The sequence below is a fragment of the Archocentrus centrarchus genome, chromosome 11 (genome assembly GCF_007364275.1).
Source record: "Archocentrus centrarchus isolate MPI-CPG fArcCen1 chromosome 11, fArcCen1, whole genome shotgun sequence".
In the NCBI taxonomy this organism is placed as follows: Eukaryota; Metazoa; Chordata; class Actinopteri; order Cichliformes; family Cichlidae; genus Archocentrus; species Archocentrus centrarchus.
In genome coordinates, this window is record NC_044356.1 from 13,343,322 (window position 1) to 13,362,804 (window position 19,483).

At 42.1% G+C, this 19,483-nt stretch overlaps 1 protein-coding gene across 1 annotated transcript; it reads left to right on the forward strand.

Moving 5' to 3' along the window:
• Window positions 1-3,203: 3,203 nt before the first annotated feature.
• Window positions 3,204-19,246, forward strand: chrna11 (cholinergic receptor, nicotinic, alpha 11). The gene is given in 15 exon segments (XM_030741331.1): window positions 3,204-3,255; window positions 6,058-6,197; window positions 6,533-6,577; window positions 6,997-7,106; window positions 7,191-7,270; window positions 9,468-9,635; window positions 9,719-9,868; window positions 9,871-9,902; window positions 12,261-12,357; window positions 16,998-17,107; window positions 18,504-18,549; window positions 18,552-18,601; window positions 18,603-18,824; window positions 18,826-18,879; window positions 18,881-19,246. Coding segments are annotated over 15 exon segments (1,722 nt in total).
• The last annotated feature ends 237 nt before the right edge of the window (window positions 19,247-19,483 follow it).

The window sequence follows — 19,483 nt, forward strand, 5'->3', positions numbered from 1 at the left end:
AAAATATTAACATTATGTGTAGGGAAATAGAGATTTTCGTTTTTGGATGAGCAGTGGTGTCATGTTTTTGGGGTCTGCTCCCTGTTGCTAGACATAATCTAGCACCTCACAGATGATGCAGCACTTCTCCCTAACCTCATAACAGGGTCAGAGAGAAGTGTCTCATTCACAGCAGGTTATTCAGATAACAGTTTGTGAGTGAATGTCTGTGAAAATCTGTCTTTGCTGATGCTGTGAAAGCACTGCACTTTTTTTTTTGTTTGTTTGTTTGTTTTTTAATGGAACCAGTATGCAGGGAAACTACTAAGTACAGAAAACTATGTGTACTGAAGTAAAATAAAAATAAAAAACTAATATAAATTAAATGCAAACTCAAGCCATTTGGCATTTTGGCCGTCGCAATATTCTTTGTTTTTAAACCAAACTTGACAAATGATAGGTGGATCTGATTGAGACGCCAGACCCTAAAATATACCCGTCTCAGTCGTCTAGTTTACAATAAATGGGGCAATAATTTACTAAATGAACATCAGGCTGTACCAAATAAGACTTGAAACTAGATAATGAGATCCTGAACTCGTTAGGAAAGTGCTTACTGAGGTCATAAATCAAGTGATCAGCTGGCTCCTTTTCTCACAGACTTCATGACTTCTTTTAAAAAAAAACAGAGAAGTGGCCCCCTGTTGGCCACTAGAAAGAATGCAGGCACTTTCTCTGTGATGTCACAGGGGCAACTTCCATCTTAATTTACATCTTAATATTTAGTCAAGGCTGCTCAGTGATTCCCAAGAAGTCACCACAGCAGATGGATCAGCACGTTTGATGTGACAGATTTCCAATTTATCCGGGCTTGGGACCATGTTGACTAGCTTGTGACCCCTCGAGGGTGGGTTTGTATCTCTAAACCAGGGATTTTTTGTGTGCAAAGCGAATGTGTTAACCACTACATGAGTCTAGGTTTTGTAAATCACACTACAACCATATATCTGATTCTACTGCATCAGTTATGACACCTTAAAACGTGTTAATTGTGAGAAAGATAATGTAATAGAAATACTAAGCTGAACAAAGTACTCTTAGATTTCACTTCATAAAATTTTATGGGATTAGAGTCCAACAGCTCTAGGGTTTACTGGGGCAGGATATCACTGGCCATTAGAAGAGAATTTCATCCACTCCACTCAGGACCAAAAAAAAAGCCACTCTGACAAATCAGACCTCACAGGCAAATGGATGTATCTGCTGGTCTTGTCGATAACGCACTATTAAGTGAAGGGGACGTGTCAGTGCAAGAAAGGGCCTAATCCAATCAGCGGAGTAATTAAAAACACACAGCACAGCAGCCGCTATGGCTGATGGCTGCATTGTCAGGGGGTGCCATTCAGCATTTAGCACGGGGGTGGGGATAAACACTAGTCATGCCAGGTCAAAGCAGTGGCCTTCTCACTGCTGCTGCTGTGTCATTAGATTCACAATCAGGAACAGCACAGTTAAAAGGCAAATGTTCAGAGAGAGACCAGGAACACTATTAGCACCACATAATCCTCCTCTTCATCCAGCTACCATAATCATTAATATAATTTTGATTCACATCCTGCTCTGTGTTTTCATTCACTTGCTGGCATTGTTTTCTAATTAGCCTTCTCTTTATGGCCCCGACTCTCATCATCTTTTCGTGCCATTTAGCCCAGTTTCTTCCTCGTTAATTACCACCACCACCTCTCTCCTCCCAGCTCACACTCCTGCCAGAGCCGCCGAGCTGCAGCCTGGCTGCAGTTAGAAAACACACCACCAGATGTCACCCACGCTTCGGTGCCTCCAATCTGTATTTTTTTTTTATGAAGCGTAATGGATTTTGTTTTTGGCACCGTGTCACACACAGCATACCAGCACCAAGTGTGTGTGTGTGCGTATGCTTTCTTCACCAGGTAAAGTCAAAGTAAATTTTGCACATATTTAAACAGTAATATTGCAGGGATGCAGATGGAGCAACAGGATGCTTCTCCTCTGACACATTGCCGGGGCACACCGTGCGTCCTCGCTCCACGCTTGGTGCAGTTTGCCGTGTTTTAGCCGGTGACTTGGCCATCCTTCTTCTCCCCTCCGAGGGCCACTCTCTTTCCTGTGTGCGCAGCCGAGCATGAATCTGCAGCTCGGGAGCGCTCTGTATGTGTGTGACAGGCTGCCTAGGAAAGGGGTAATTCCGAAGGGCAGTAGAAGTAATAGGGTAATCTATTATACAGTCCAACTCTTTTCTTCCTCTTTTCTTGGCCCCCCCCCCCAACTCCTCCCCTTGCTCAGTCTTTCGGTTTCTCGCTGCCTCTGCCCTTGCATCAGCATTTCACGAGGACAAATGAGAAGTAGAGTTTAACTATGCACATTCCCGCTGCCCTCCTGCAGAGCCCAGCACTTTCTCAATTAAACCGGAGTCTGTCTACCCCGCAGGATTCAAAGCTCACCTACCGCCGAGCGTGGGAAGCTCCCCGCACAGCAGACAGTTTCCAGTCCAGCAGTGCGGGACCACAACCACCATCCTGTTTTATCATACATGCAGTCAACTGCTACATATTTTTTGACAGGTGTACACATGTTAAGCAGCTATAAAGTACACATAATTTGGGGGGGGGGGTACTGCATGCAATGAGCCTAACTAAGCAGCTCCCCTTTTTCCACTTGGACTCTTAGTTAGTGCTAAGAACACTTAAAAGCGTGTGCTTCACCAGTTTCTGTTGTCTTTAAAAAGGTCAGCCCACAATGATAAAGCAATTAAAATCTCTCCTTTCTCTCATCCGTCCCCCACTTCACTGTTTTACTGTCAAACCTTTCACCCCATCACTGACATTTTCTCTCTTCTCTCCATTTTAGTCCCACCTCCCAGAGAGACACACAGAGGGAGAGGGGGGAGAAAGAGAGAGAGAGAGAGAGAGCACAGCCACCATCTCCTCCTCCTCCTCCTCTTACGCTCCCTCTCTCGGCTCCCCTTCTTCCAGCACGCGCTCGCACTCCTTGCCTCTGATGCTGACTGGATGCAGAGCGGAGGATTTCCAGCAGCTTCCTGAGTCTGTGCTCCTTTCCTCCCTTCCTTTCCTCTCTGTATCCCCCCCCCCCCCCCCCCCCTCCATCCCTCCTCCACCTCCTCTTTCCAACATCTGAAGCTTCTTCTGCCTCATCTTTTTTTTTTTCCCCCATTCCAATCCACCAGGATGTGGCACTCGGTGGCTCTGCTCCTTTCTGGATTCTCTGCTTTGATCCACGGTAAGCCTGCCCGCATCTCTCTCTGTCTTTCATTCTGTTTTCAGGGAATCGGATTGCAGCAGCATTTTATAGGAATTCGAGAGCTGGAATCCACATTGCTGCCATTGATTTCTGAAGTATAGCCTAGAATAAGAATAATAGGAAGTAGGGAAAAGACTCAGGGAGAAAAAAAAAGTGGGACTCTTGCTCAACCTGTTTGCTTGTTTGTTTACGTCTTAACTGTGCTCATATTTTCTGGATGCTGGTTTAGTTGAGATAGGGGTCGGATGCCTCTGCATGAGATGCTTTATTGGTCAGATTGGCATCTAGTCAGCACAGCAAGGCAGATGTCAGACAGAAAAATCAGAGAAGTTTTGTTTGCCTCTTTCTCTACAAATCTGTGTGCACACGAGGGGCTCTCACATGGACGATCTGTCAGGGATCAAACAAATTTGATGTATAGATCGGCTCTTCCATCTCTAGCTTGCCTCTCTGCGTTGTGGACATGTTGCTGCAGCCGAGCTGACGGCACTCCGAGCAGCACAAGTCGCAGCTGAATGTAAAGGCTGACAAGTGATGAGAGACCTGAGAGGAGAGTGGGTGAACTTTACCTACAGGCAGAAGGCCCAGCAGTGAAACAGTGCTCACTTTGTTTTCTTGTTTTCTTTTTTTTTTTTCCTCCAAGATCAAAAGGTGTGAAAAATAAAAGACAAAACACAGAGGAAGGAAAAGTTTCTGACAGTATTTTGACACTCTGACTCATAAATGCAAAAACATTCAGGGAATTTTCATTACTTGGCAAGCTTTGAAAGAAAGCACCACCACAAATGCATGTAAATTTGTACTCTACACCTCTGGGGTTTAATCCTGTCATATTCCCGGCAGCAAACTTATATAACTGCTTAATATATAAAAATAATGTTTCCATACTGTTCAGGGTACAGACTGCATTGTAGCAGTTTATTTAGGTATCAGCTGAGTGATTCCTCCCATTTTCACATACAGGATACCACATCCCAGCAAATACTGTAAATGTACCAATTTACTCAACTTCATCATTCTGAAATGTACTGACTGACTCTCTGCAAAGATCCCAATCTTCCACATATTTTGCCACAGTTCCCAAACCTTTTTTTGTCTTTTAATCTACACTCACCAGACACTTAAACTGTACTAGTACTAGTAGTAGATCCCCTTTAGCTCTCAGAACTACCTTAATTCTTCATGATACAGAATCAACAAGGTTGCTGGAAACATTCCTCAGAGATTTTGGTCCACATTGACTTGATAGCATCATTCAGTAGCTGGAGATTTGTTGGCTGCACATCCATGATGTGACTCTCCTGTTCCACCACATCCCAAAGGTGCTCTGTTGGGTTGAGACCTGGTGGCTGTGGAGGCCGTTTGAGTACAGTGGTCTTCTGCTGCTATCACCCATCTGCTTCTAAGTTCAATGCGTTGTATGTTCAGACATGCTCTTCTGCATACCTTGGTTACAATGAGTTACTGTTGCCTTCCTGTCAACTTGAAACACCGTCTGACATCAACAAGGTCCAGAGAACTACCGCTCACTGGATAGTTTCTCTTTTTCAGACCATTCTCTATAAATCCTGGAGATGGTTGTGCGGGAAAATTCCCATATATCAGCAGTCTCTGAAATCCTCAGACCAGCCCATCTGGCATCAACAACCACGGCACACTCAAAGTCACTTAGATCACTTTTCTTCCCCATTGTGATGCTCGGTTTGAACTTCAGCAGGTGATCTTGATCATGTCTGCGTGCCTAAATGCTGCCATGTGATTGGCTGATTAGATAGTTGCTTTAATAAGCAGTTGAAGTGGCCAGATTTTAACTATGTTGTTCTTTTTAGTGTGCTCCTGTGCGCAACAAGACTGCGGTTTTTAATTCCAACACTGAAAACCCTAAAATACTTATTTCCTGTATGTTAGGGCTTGCACAGCTGTGCAGTGGTTAGCGCTGTCACCTCATAGCTTGAAGGTTGATTCAAACCTCTTGGGTGGTGTTTGCATGTGCTTTCTAAATGTGCTTGGATAAAGCTCGGCTGTTTTATGATGGGCATACTGACAGGAAACAAACAAAAAAAAAAAGCTACATTCTCACCCTCTGCCTTTAAATGAAACTGCACATTTGTGGTCAGGGGTGATATTTCTCTCACTTCTTCTATGCCAATCGACATCTTAATTCAGCATTTTAATGTGCATTACCTCTGAGCTTTTCAAACAAACCTAATTACACATTAATTAGTGCCAGTTATGCCCTGATAAGGTTCTCCTACATTTCTAATTAGTTTCTGTTTACTTAATGTTCACCACGCTTGCTCTGAAGCTTTCTCCTGTTTCTGATTTCCTTCCATGTTTTCAAAATTAATCTTAAATATTTCACTCTGACTGAGGAGCTGGACCTTTTCCTCCATGTTACATTTGCAAAGCTTATCCGTAAAAGTCGAGATAAAAAATCAATTTTATTTCTGCTAATTTCGTCATTCAATCCACTTCTCCTCGCACTTTTCCTCTGTCCGCTTTTCATTTCAGTCATGTTCTTCTGGATGTATTTATAGATAAGGAAGCTTAAATCCTCAAGATTAAATCTTCTCATTTGATCGGCGACACATTTTTTTATTTTTTTATTTTTTTGACTTTTGATTCCCCAGTGTGCTTTTTTTTTTAAATGGGATTTTTTCCTTGAATACAGGAAAGGCACTTTATAACCTGGTTAAAGGTGAACTAAACTTTAACATGAAATCTCAATTACTTTCCCATTATGCCAGATTTAAACTGATGCCCTTTCTTCTGCCTTTTTAGTGTCATTACAGGGTCCTCACCAGAGGACCCTGCTGAAAAACCTCCTGAAGGACTACAACACAATGGAGCGACCGGTGGCCAACGACTCCCAACCTCTTAACGTCTCCTTCACCCTCAGTTTGATACAGATCATGGATGTGGTGGGTGTCTAAAGTTCTCAGTCTCATCTCATCTCAAACTGAGACAAAGCATTTTAAAATGATATATTCTGAGCTTTCGGTTAAGATTTAGTTTATCTTGGAGAACACTGAGCTTAAGCTTGTTTGCAATTAAAATGGAAATTAGCCAGAAAAACAAGCATACAGCATCCCGTTTGTTTATGCCTGAAACCATTACATTAATAATGCACCTGATTTCATTTAAATATTTGGTCATCTATTTGTGGATTTCTGTCATTTTTAATGTGGATCCAAAGCAATGCAGTCTTGTGGTTTACATGGCAAATGATGGTTTAAGTGGTTTAAATGTTTTGCAGGATGAGAAGAACCAGGTGTTAACCACTAATATGTGGCTACAGATGGTAAGGACCCCTGAGAGACTCTGAATGTTTTGGGTGATAATTATTATTATTTTTTACTATCATGTATTCCAGTAGTTAAGACTAGTTTTCTCAGGGTGTAACATGCAAATAAAAGTCGCCCTGAAGCCCGTGTCTTATTGTAATCACTTGAAGAAAGAAAGGGGAAGAAAAGAAACAAATGATGAACTCAATACAAAACTTAGATATAAAATGAACAACAAAAAAAGGACTATAATGCAAAGGAACTTGAATAGAGGTGAGTTTAAGGAGGACAGGCAAAAAAGGCACTAAGTAAAAAAAAAAGTTATTAAAGCAAAACATATCATGAAAGGGGGGCTTACAATGGAGGGCTTTGGAGATACAATAGTTTGCCTGCAGGTTGCTGGTAGACATGCTGTATCTGTGTTTGTGTGTTGAAGACTTGGTACGACCACTATCTCCAGTGGAACCAGAGCGAACATCCTGGGGTGAAAAATCTTCGCTTTACCACGGAGCAGATTTGGACCCCAGATGTCCTCCTCTACAACAGGTAAACTCTGCGTAAACTCCTAAACACACGCCTCGCACGCACACATCAACAAGTAGTGTCACTTCCTCCCCTGTCCTTCCTCAGTGCAGATGATGACTTTGACTCCACCTTTAAGACCAATGTTCTGGTGAACTCCAGCGGCTATGCTAAGTATATGCCCCCAGGTGAGCCTTTTCTTATATTTCTTATATTTTATCATCCTTCCTGCTCTCCCTGTCGCTCATCTCCACATTTCCACATCGCTTCCACATTTCCCCCGAGGTGCAGTGGCAGCATCACATTCTGCAATCTAGTCATGTTTATACACTTGACATTAATATTTTATCACTGTATAACAGCATCCCTAGTTAGTCGCCGGGTACAGATTCCCAGCGCTCTGAGTAACACCTATAAATAGGAGACTTCGCTTCCTCCGCTTCCTGCCTTAACCCAAACGCAAGACCCCTGGCAAGCCCACAGAAGTACCGACTCCCTTCTCGTCTTTCTACGGGCCTCTGCTTTACATTCTCTCAGTCTTTTCATTATACACCAGATTATCAGAGTCTTCGACTGGAGCACTTCTCTTGAGGTGAGAGGAGCGATTGGGAGGGACTGAAAAGCCTTTTTGAATAAAAAAGTCGAAGGCTGCAAGCTCCAAAAACCACCCAATGAATTCTCATGAGCTGCTGCTGAATGTAAATACAGCTGCTTAATGCTGTAATTAGAGTCAGGTAGTGGGGGAATATGAAGATATGGATTTGGAACAGTAGGTGAAAGTGAGGTTTGATGTGGTTTCTTATTTTTTTTTATTAGTAAATTAAAAAGTAGAATCTGATGAAAAGTAAAGAATGAGAAGCGAATCAGCTTTCTGATACGTTCCTGGCTACAATTCCTGTTTTTCAGCTGGTACTGTCAGTAAATAAGAGGCAACAAGTTTGTGGGTGGCAGGCGTGGAGCGGGAGCTTGACACACAGTAAATAATTCAGATGTGGAGAAATCCCAGATGTCTGCTGCAGGCCGTCAGAATAACTCCTCTTGCAGCAGAGGTAAAGGTGCTATGTTTGTGTTAATGGCGTAACAGGAAGTGTGGTGTAACAGGCTTTAGCTCATATCTGGACTGGATGACATTTACAACAAGGTAATCTTGTCTCTAGGCCTTGAAATGCTCAGAATGATAGAGTTTTATTTTGGGAGCCGCATGTGCTGCGAGACAGATTGTTCCTGCAGAGAAGATTCTGGCGCCTTGTTTGACAGTGTTGTCTCAAGGTTACTGGATATATCTGAGAGGCAGGCTACAAATATGCATGGAGAAGCGGGCACAGACAGGCAGAACTGCTTTAACCTCATCAGTATAAGTTTAGAGATCAGGGCCTTGAGAGCTCATAACTGGAGAAATTATAAAGACCTTCTCATGACGCCAGAACTTGAGGTTAGGATCTGGATTTTAGTAAGCAAGATTTATACAGAGGGGGAATATATACCTTCTACTCCATTTGGTGACATTTATGTGATGGGCCTCTGCATTCAACCTGTTAGCCTTCTTCCCTGTTTTCATTTACCTCCACAGGCTGATTTGCATGTGGGCAGGCTCATAATGAGCGTCTTTGAGAGCTGCAAGGCTTCATTGGCATTTTGGTTCTGCGTGTGTGTGTCTGACCGTTTTATTTCAGTAATTACTTTAAGGGCTGCAGCTCGCCAGCGACCATTGCGATTCTTCGTTTGGGAGGTGGAAGTGTGCCTTTATGATTTCTTGGCCACTTATGTCCACACATATGTGAGCGAGTGCATTTCCCCCCCCCTTTTTTTTGCATAATAGAAGTGGGAATCTGATTATGGCACTGTGCACAATCTCATTTTTCAGTGTCACCGTTGATGTTTTCTTCTCTAGCTGAGGCTTAGCGAACAGCTGTGTGTGTGTGCAAGCACAGAGCAGAAGCAGCATTTGTTCACAGAAGGAAATATCTGAAACCTGTGAGTGACAATATATATAGCTGCCAAGTTTTGTTTTTATAGCCATCTCTTTGACGGGAGCTCGTTTCTAATCTAGTCCTCGCTTTCACTTCCTCAGCCTCCAAACTAAATTTAAAAACTCTCTGTAGACCTGCAGAGTGTTCATAAAAATCCTGTTGCAGTGTGCACTCCTGGTTGTGATGTAACATTTTTCACACAATTTCTGTAGAAAGAAAGAAAAAAATAAAAGCGGTCTTGAAGTGAATGAATGATTTCTCTAACAAGGAACTTGATATTCAGGACAGACCGCACAAAAACACATGATTCTTGCTGTACATCTTTCCCGTGTCACCTCTGTGCAGGAAACTGCAGGCTGTTTTTTGTCATTTATGTAATTGATTGAGGAGCCTCTGTGCTTTGTCTTTTTCTCAGGAATCTTTATGAGCACATGCAACGTGGATGTTCGCTGGTTTCCTTTTGACATTCAGAAATGTGAGCTGAAATTTGGCTCTTGGACGTATGACGGTTGGCTGCTGGACCTCCAGATGATCGAAGCTGACATTTCCGGCTACATGCCCAATGGGGAGTGGGACCTGATAGGTGAGTGGGGAGAAATGTTTTCATTGCATTCATTCATTTCATTCAGTCATGAGGAACCGAATCAGTTTCTCTCTGTCTTCCAGGTGTTCCCGGCAAGCGGAGCGAGATCTTCTATGACTGCTGTAAGGAGCCCTACCCTGATGTGACGTTTGTTGTTACAATAAGGCGGCGGACACTCTACTACGCCCTGAACCTGCTCATCCCATGTGTGCTGCTCTCTTCCATGACCTTGCTCATTTTGTGCTGCCAGCTGACTCCGGGGAAAGATCTCCCTGGGTGAGTGGATCAAAAGCTGCTGCGACAAAGCAAATGGGGGGACAGGAGTCGCCTGCGGTGGAGCAAGTCGAGAATAAAAGTTGGAGGAGGGCTTGATAGTTTTAAAGGAGTTCTCAGTTTCAGTCTTCAGAGACATGACCACACGCACCAGTCTGAGAATCAATGCAAGCTCATTTAAGCATATTTGCAATTTTTTTTTTTTGAGTTTCTTGCCTTTAGTCACTAATCTGTGGGTGGCTAAGAAAGAAAGAGACACCAGTAAAAACAGAAACAGTTTCAAATCCAAGATGCACACGGTGTAAAAACTAAAACCTAAAGGAAAAAAACTTTAAGCGCAGAGACTTGTTTATTATAGAGCCAAGGTGCTGTAATACATGAAAGAAGTGAGGCATTTTCCTGAAAAACACACCGCCTCAAAAGCAGCATGTGTGGCCGTGAGATACTCCAACAGATGCTTTTACAGCACTGCACAACTTTTCCCAGTTTTTTTTTGTTGTTCTCTTCCCAACTTTTTCCAAGTATGTTGCTGGCATCAAATTTAAAATCAGTTTATATTCTTGCACAAAACAAGCAAACATCTCTTATATGATTGAAATTATTTGCAAATTTTACACCTTGTCAGTGTTTTTTGGGAACTGGGTGAAGATAGACACATTTATGAGAAACCGTGGGATGAATGTTGCCGGATGTATTTTGTCTGGTAACATTTTGTAAAAAGTTGTGTAAAATATGTAAAAATCTCTAACGTGCTCCCTGGTTCGAATACGGTGGTTTATAGTCTGCCAAAAACTGAGCTCACAACAAGCAAGCCATCCCAGAATAAATTCAAAAATGAAGGAGTGGCACCAGAGACTATGGGGAGGCATGAAACAGACAAAGGGAGAGGGTGGGGAGCGAGAGAGGAGAGGATTACAGGATAAAATAGAAAGATGAGAAATGCAAGGAGGAGGAACAGAGACCGATGGGTGTGGGAGGGAAGCAAAAAGATAACACCGACAGGAGAAGAATTCAAAAGGATGAGAGAGGACAGCACAAAAGAGAGAGGGAGGACTGATGAGGAGAGAGGGGAGACATCCAAATTGCACAATAATGGCTGGAAGAGAGAGAGGGAGAGAGGGAGCATCGCTGTGATCGCGCAGCAGCTGCAAATACATTTTAATATCTGCTTCAACCTGTTTAGAAATGACTAATGTTCAGCTCCTCAGAACATTAAATACTCCAGACTTCACGTTATCTGACATTATAGAGCTGAAGCTGTTAGGTGACTAATGGAAGAGGGAAGTGGTTGAAGGTGGAAATACCAAAAAGTCTCAATTTTCAGTTTTTCAAATATGAGAAATTGATTTTAACATATTTTAATGATTTTAAATTGACTGTTTATTTTTTCTTAATGTATCACATTTGAATTCTGTGAAATGATGGACGTTTTGCATATTTTTCTAACCATTATTAGACTTAGAGGTTAAGAAAATAGAAGATCAAGTAATAATAATCCTTAACTGTGGCCTGACATCGCATTAAATTCATCTTGAAATTTGGATAAATCCCCCTCTCTAAATGCTCTTTGACTCGTGTCAGTGTGGGAGCCAACAGCCTTGTCAAAGCATATTCTCAGCCTCAATGCAGGATGCATTACGCAGCGTTTCTCAGAAGAAGAAGAAAAAAAAAGCCAAGCCCTACACACACGGCCAATTAACCTATTGATGTAATTAAAGCTAGTGAATTGATTGGGGTTGAGGGTGGGGGAGCTTACACAGTGCCTTCCAGGAAAATACTGTCACTTCACTTGATAGAGGAGACACATGTACCGAGTGGCCGGGCTGTTGGGGTTGGAGGGGCATGTTTTTAAAAAGAATAAATGTAATTTGTGAGAAAGAAAAGTGACATAAAAGATGCATTTTTAATTCACCTAATATCCTTAAAGAGCATTCATATTTTATCTCTCGGCCTGGGAGTTTAATTGAATGCCTCTGAATGGGGACAGTTATGCCAGCAAAGCACTCCCTAAATTCTGTCTGCTGGGGAAGTGAGACAGATTGTGTGGCGGCTAATAAATGAAGATGGAGTTGCGGGAGGGTATGAGGAGTGTGTTCGCACGCACACAGGCGGTGTTTGAACACCTTTAAAAATGGTTATATGCTTTTTGCTTCAGAGGTGCAGAATGCCAAAAAGTGATTCATGGTATGAGCATTAGCCGGTCATTTACATAAATCGAACCCGATCTCCTGAGTGTGACTATTTATCAAAATACCGAGCACACTAATGTAGCTTCTCACAATAAGACACGGACCGAGGGGAGGAGACCAAACCACTGTATCGATCGCGTAGCAAAATGTATTATCTCTCTTTCTATCTGCAGGTATCACCATCCTGCTGTCGCTCACTGTTTTCATGCTGCTGGTCGCAGAGATCATGCCAGCCACATCTGACTCTGTCCCTCTTATAGGTATGTGAAAGATGTATGTTTCCATAATTCAGTTCTCTAACTTTACTCCTGCTGCCAAAAATATATATATATATATATACTGCTGAAATCAGTTTTACTCACTGGAGGTACTGCCTTCAGTTTCTATCTGACTGGGAGCAATCAATACTTCGTGCTTATTTTTTTGTTTTCATCATTAGCCTCCGGATGCTGAACATGCTGATTTAATAGTTAGGTCGATAACGTGTTGGACAAAGCCACAATTTTTGCCTCTGCACACCCAGACAGCGGATTTTAAATCAAACAATCAGGATGTGATTGAAGTGCAGACTCTCAGCTTTAAGTCAGAGGGGATTTTACAACCAATTTAAATGGACTGTTTAGGAATTGTGGTCATTTTTATACGCAGTCCCCCATTTTCAGAGGCTCAAAAGTAATTGGACAAACTAAGACCATTTTAAATATCAGGATTGTTTTTAAAACTTGAATGAAAATCCTGAACCCCACAACCCATGAACATCACCAGATGCTGTGTTTTCCTTCCTCGAGATGCTCTGCCAGGCTGCTCATTTATGAGTCTTGTATTAAAAGCACAGTCTCTTGGGTTGAGATCAGGTGACTGATGGGACCATTTGAAGAATATCCCATTTATTTGGCTTGAGAAACTCTTGGATTGCTTTTGCAGTATGCTTTGGGTCAGCACTGTGAGGTGCTGTCCACGTTTGGCTGAATCTGAACAGAGTATGGCCCTTTAAACTTCATCCTGATGCTTCTATCAGCAGTCACATCATCAATAAATATTAGTGACCTGGTTCTTGGTTCTGCTGGCAACCATACATGCCCATGCCATAACATCACCACCACCATGTTTGAAGGATAATGTGGTGTGCTCTGGATCATGAGCTGTTTCTCTCCTTCTCCATACTTTTCCCATCATTCTGGTACAAGTTAATATTGAAGGCCTTGCTGGTTGTAGACCTTGACTTGGTGGAGGTTGTGCTGCTGAGCTGGCCGATGTATTTCTTCTCTAAGAATGTACCAGACTGTTGAAGTTACAGATACGGTGTCCAACAAACATGATGGCTGAGTGTGAATTTAGGGAGCCAGCACATGTGTCTGTGTGTCCGTTAAGCTGTGGTGTATGATGGTAATGCTTTCAGGTTTAGTTTTTTTTAATCAATAGCTGGGTGGCTGTTATATTTTTGACACAAGCTGTATTTGTCTGTGTAAAAAAGGTTTACTCTGCCTTCAAGGCAGGAACAGAAGAGTGAAATTGAAGATGTATTTTCTGTAGTGTAATGTCTCCTTCTGCTGTGCTAAAGACAACATGAACTGTGGATGGGTGAAATGAACAGTAGCTGATTGCAGGCTGCACAAAATGTTCACAAGGGCTGCAGTTCTTACAATTTGAGAACTCTGGAACTACATGAAAAGCCTTCAAAGACAGTATAGTTCTCACTTAACCCTAACTGACAAATGTCATCCAAAATTTAAGGGCAATTTATCAAAAAGTGAAAATATTTCAATCTGAGCCACTGTGGTAGATCATCTGACCAACAGACGGGTTTTTCATAGATGACTTTTACAATCTACAAAAGGTCTTTTTCATCCTCTGTCCTAATAGTTGCAAATAGTTGCAAATCAGGTGGATTAAAAAAAACAAAACAACAAAACAAAACAAAACACACACACACACACACACACACACACACACACACACACACACACACATATATATATATATATATATATATATATATATATATATATATATATATATATATATCCTCTCCATGGCTTAATTCTTTATATTTTGCTAGGAACCAGACTTTCATGTAATTTTTTAAAGTGGTCTTCAGCAATAGTTCTCCAGGCGTTCTGAAGGTATGATGGATGCTTAAGTACAGACTCTATATGATTTTTCTAAGTGACATCTCATGGAAAGAAACTGTACAGATATCTGCTTGTTTTGGCGTACAGTGCTCTGTAGCGCCTACCAGAGGGGAGGAGTTGGAACAAGTTGTGTTCAGGGTTTGATGAGTCTGCAGTGATGCTGTCCCCCCGTTTCCTGATTCTGGATTTGTGCAAATCCTGAATCAATGGCAAGTCGGAAGCAATTTTTTTTTTTCCGCAGACCTCAGTGTCTGTTTTAGTCTGTTCTTATCCTGTTTGGTAGCTGATCCAAACGAAACAGTGATGGATGTGCAGAGAGCAGACTGGATTGTTGCACTGTAGAAATGGATCAATAGCTCCTGAGGCAGGTTGAACTTCCTGAGCTGGCGCAGGAAGTGCATCCTCTGCTGGGCTTTTTTGATGATTATTATTATGATTATTGATGATTATTATGTCTACTTCAGATCCTGGAAAATTGTGGACACAGTGCTGTTGAGTAAGGTGACAATGGAGAGGGGCTCCTCCTGAATTAATCTCCACGGTTTTGAGAATATTTGACTCAAGGTTATTCTGACTGCACCACAGGGCCAGCTGTTCAACCCCACATCTGTATGCAGAGTCATCGCTGCCTTTGATGAGTCCGATGACCGTCATGTCATCTGCAAACTTTACAATTTTAAACGACAGGTCTTTTGAGGTGCAGTCATTTGTGTGTAGAGGGACAAGAGCAGAGGAGACAGGACATATCCCCAGGGGGCGCCAGTGCTGATTTTCTGGGTGCTGGATATGATTCTACCTAGTCTCACCAGCAGCTTCCTGTCTGTCAGAAAGTTTGTGATAAACTGAGAGACGGAGGCTGGAACAGTAAGCTGGGTGAGTTTGGAGTGGAGCACTTCAGGGATGATGGTGTTGAACACTGAACTGAAGTCCACAAACAGGATCCTAGCGCACGTTTCAGGGCAGTGGAGGTGTTGCAGGATGTAGTAGCATTATTCACTGACCTGTTTGACAGGTAAGCAAACTGCAGAGGGTCTAGCAGGGGGCTTGTGATGTCCTTCAGGTAGGTCAACACTAATCTCTCAGCTCGTTCTCTTTCTCTTGACATTACTTTAAAGATAGAACACATTTTGGGGTCAACTTGAAAGAAAGGCAGATGTGAAATTTGAGATCAGAGGTTAAATATGAGAAGATATTTGGATGCAAACTATAATGTGATATTTAGAATCCCCATATACCAGTATCATTTCCTAAATGATGCCGGTACAAACAAAGGCAGCAGAATTTTAAGCATGGTTTTAAAGACATTTTATGAAAGTTTGACCTTATTTAACCTTGAAGAAGAGGACCAAAGTAAAATGGAGCTTTAAATGGCTCTATATGGTGTTTTTATCAATTTAACCTTAAGATCAATATATTGACCTTGAAGGAGAGGTCAGAGATCAAATGTGACATAATATTTTAAATCTTTATCCTGTACTTTTTATATAATAATACTCACCTCACTCGTAGGAATCAGTTAGTTATAAGGCTTTTGTCAATTTTCAACCAATAAAACATTAAGTTGACCCTGAAGACCTCGGTGGGTACAAACCAAATTTTAATAAGAATAAAAATGTACTTTATGTTAATGGATTAACGTGACCCTATGCTATACCCCTACAAGTTTTTATCAGAATTCATTCAAAACATTTCAAGCTATTGTGTTTATAGAGAGAATGACGCATGCAAACGCCACCAAAAATCAACCTCCTTGGCAGAGTAAAGCTTGCCTAAGAGAGTTCAGGCTATTGAAGAATAAAGGTGGTCAAACCAAATATCGACTTTAAAGCTCATTAGAATTGTACAGACTACCTTATATGCTTGTATTTCCATTCATGTTTGCACATTTCAATAAATTGCTGCACCTATTTCAAATTTCCCCTAGCAAAATATAAAGAAACAAGGGGTGACTCAAGACTTTTGCACAGTGAAAAACAAAAAAAAAAAAAAAAAAACAAAAAAAAAACAAAAAAAAAACCCCCCCCCCCCCCCCCCGCCCTCCAAAAAACCCCCCCTGTAATCACAGGCTTTATTGTGACCACCTGCTCACCTTAAAGTTTAATAGTCTAAATTGATTGTGGGCACACTGCTTGAAATTGTGTTTAGTGAGCTTAGGCAGCAGCTGAGACAGATGCAAGGCCATCTTTGCCTGAAGACACAAAATCCTGGTCATTAAAAATTTAAAAAGAAAAAAAAATGCAACCTCATAATCATTAGTGTGTTCCTTACAGCTGATTTTTTTAAATTAGTAGTATCTATTCTGGATTTAATCTGTTTTGATTAGAATAGAATAGAATGCCTTTATTGTCATTATACAGGATGTACAATGAGATTAAACAGTATAAACAGTATAAACTCAGCAGAAGTGGTGCTATAAAGACATCCAGCAGATTCTGTGCTCACCTTGAATGTTACTGGAACGAACTGGCCTCATAAATTCATGTTTTTCTTGAGATTCTCATTATAATGTTTCAAAGAAATATCTGGTTGACCTCAGGGTCCTTGAAAACAGACGTTAAGTACAAATACATTGCATGTAGGAGTGTCTGTAAGTAACATGAAAGCATATTTTTAAAAATATTTTGCAGATCTTTTCCTTAAATAAAGTGATTGTTGGGCTGTGCTAATAAATAACAAGCTGTAGACACCACTGTGAAGTTCAGCGAGGCAGTAGGAAAGTATTGTGTGACTTAAAAATGAAATATTTTACACTCTCCTTCTCCTCCCAGGTCAGTACTTTGCCAGTATAATGATCATCGTTGGGATGTCAGTCATCGCCACGGTGGTGGTTCTGCAGTATCATCACCACGATCCAACTGGAGGAAACATGCCCAAATGGGTGAGCCCAACACCGCAAACATTATCAGTTACACGCTTTCCCGCTCATCTTCTAATTCAGACGGATATATTCAGATTCATCTTTTTATTAATCTCTATTCAAGCTTTAGTATCATTCTTCTGCTCTGCCATTTTCAATAACATTTCAACCATTTGTTAGCTCTATACCTGTGCTCCTCTGCCAGTTTTCTTTCTCTTTTTATTCTCCGACTTCCTCGGCTCTGACTCATCCGGCAGTGTCAGTCTACTGAGTGTGTTCATCAAATGCCTCACCACAGACTTCAACAGGAGTGCATTTCAAAGCGCTCTGGATATGTGGGCGGATTCGATGTGATTCTTTCCTTCTTTTTCATTTTTCTTGCCTTCTTTTAATGATAAAAAATTCATCACTTTTTTTTTAACAAATGTTTTGTCACAACATGAATATTTTTAAAACATGAAAAATGTTAACAGAAGGTATGAAAACAAATGTAACGTAATGTTAAACAACCTCTGAAATGTATAAATGGCATGTTAAGATATATTTATTTGACGATTTATGTTTGGACTGCAGAGACAAATTGAGAGGCCTGCAGTTATCAATATATGTGCAATATATGTGCTTTGCAGCACAGATGCTCGATGTATCGACACAATTCAAGGACGCTTTGCTGATGAATGGCTCGTTTAGACAGTCCAATGGCTAATTAACAAGATAATTGATGTGGTTCAGATAAGGGGCATCGAACCAGCACAGTTCATAATTACAGAAAAAAAAACCCCACATTAACAGTAGCAGCAACAGAGAAGGTTACCTGGTTGGTAAACATACTCTGTGGAGTGTAATTGAGCAGTCATCTGGACATTAGCTGCTCATTAGATGCCAGACACCCATCTGGATGCTGCTGGGCCAGTGCGCCCTTTCAGGGGACTTGGAGTCTTTTTCCCAGTGATTTTCATGTAGTTGGATAGAGGAGAAAATAAACAGAATGGAAGGTTTAAATTTCAGTAAGCTCTTTATTTAAACACTGAAACATATAGCAAGCCAGTTAGAGCCATGAAACAGTAATGTGATCACCAATTGCACTCTTTGAATGCATGTCTGCCTTTCTAAGTATTCTCTCTGTGGGGAATGCAGTTAAAGAAAAAAAGAAGCTTCTTTCCATCAGGCGTCCCTGGTGAGGATTTTATAATTCTACAAGTGCAACTGCGGTTTGAAAGATACAAATAACTGGCTATTAGCCCAGCTTAACCGGTGTTAGGTGCAGGTCAGGATGTGTAGCTGCTTTTAGTGCTTCGTGGCTGCTTTCTTATGTTTTCTTTTACTTCTTTGAGTGCTTTTATGCTCTGTGCTCCCCCGAGGCCTCTGCTCTCGTCTCTACACATCACAGCTTCTCTTTCTCCCTCTCTCTCTCTAGGTGCGGCTCGTTTTGCTGCAGTGGGTAGCATGGTTCCTGCGGATGAAGCGCCCGGGGAGAGTGACGACCCAGAGCGGCCACCTTGTGCCCCCCACCTGCCGCCGCTGCTCCTCGGGCTCACAGAGTGGAAGCATCCCTAATCCTCCGGACCCCACCCTCCACCCGTTGCACCCGCAAAACTGGCTCCTCTCCAAACAGGGCCGCTTCATGCGGGGCACCCTCAACCTCCTCCAGACTCAGACCAGTGCTAACAACAATGGAAATCTTCTTTATATGGGTTTTCAGAGCATGGATGACCCTTCAGTGCTCCCGGACACTGTCCCAGAGAAATAACATCTCCACAGGGCCTCCACGAGTAGCGGGAAGCCCACCTCCAGCACCTGCCGTCACAGTTCTGCAGCTCCCCTCCGCCTCCTACTCCTAATATAGATACTGTAGGGTGTCCCAGCACTGTCTCCAGTGGTGGGGGCTTTGGAGGGGGAGCAGGAGGTCTTGGAGGGTGCTCCACCGTAGGGATGGGAGACCCTCAGCTGCAGGCCATCCTGGAGGAGGTGCGTTACATGGCAGACCGTTTCCGGGAGCAGGATGAGAACGAAAGCATGGCAGAGCAGTGGAAATTTGCAGGCGCCGTGATTGACCGCCTGTGTCTGGTAGCATTTAGCGTCTTCAACATCATATGCACCATCTCAATCCTCATGTCTGCTCCCAACTTTGTGGAGGCCGTTTCAAAGGATTTTGTCTGAAAACAAAGAAGAAAAAAAAAAAAAAAGAGGAGGAGAAGTGTGAAGGAAAGGATGAAAGGAACTAAATATGGGATAAAAGATGGAGTGGGCCCCAATCCAAGGAAACCCAATTTCCAGTGGACTGTAGGCTCGATGATTTGTGATTGCAAGGAAATGTGAACAGAAAAAAAGGGGGGTTTTCTTGCAGTACATTCTGTTTTGGAACTGAAATAAAAGAAGAAACAGATGAAGAAGGGG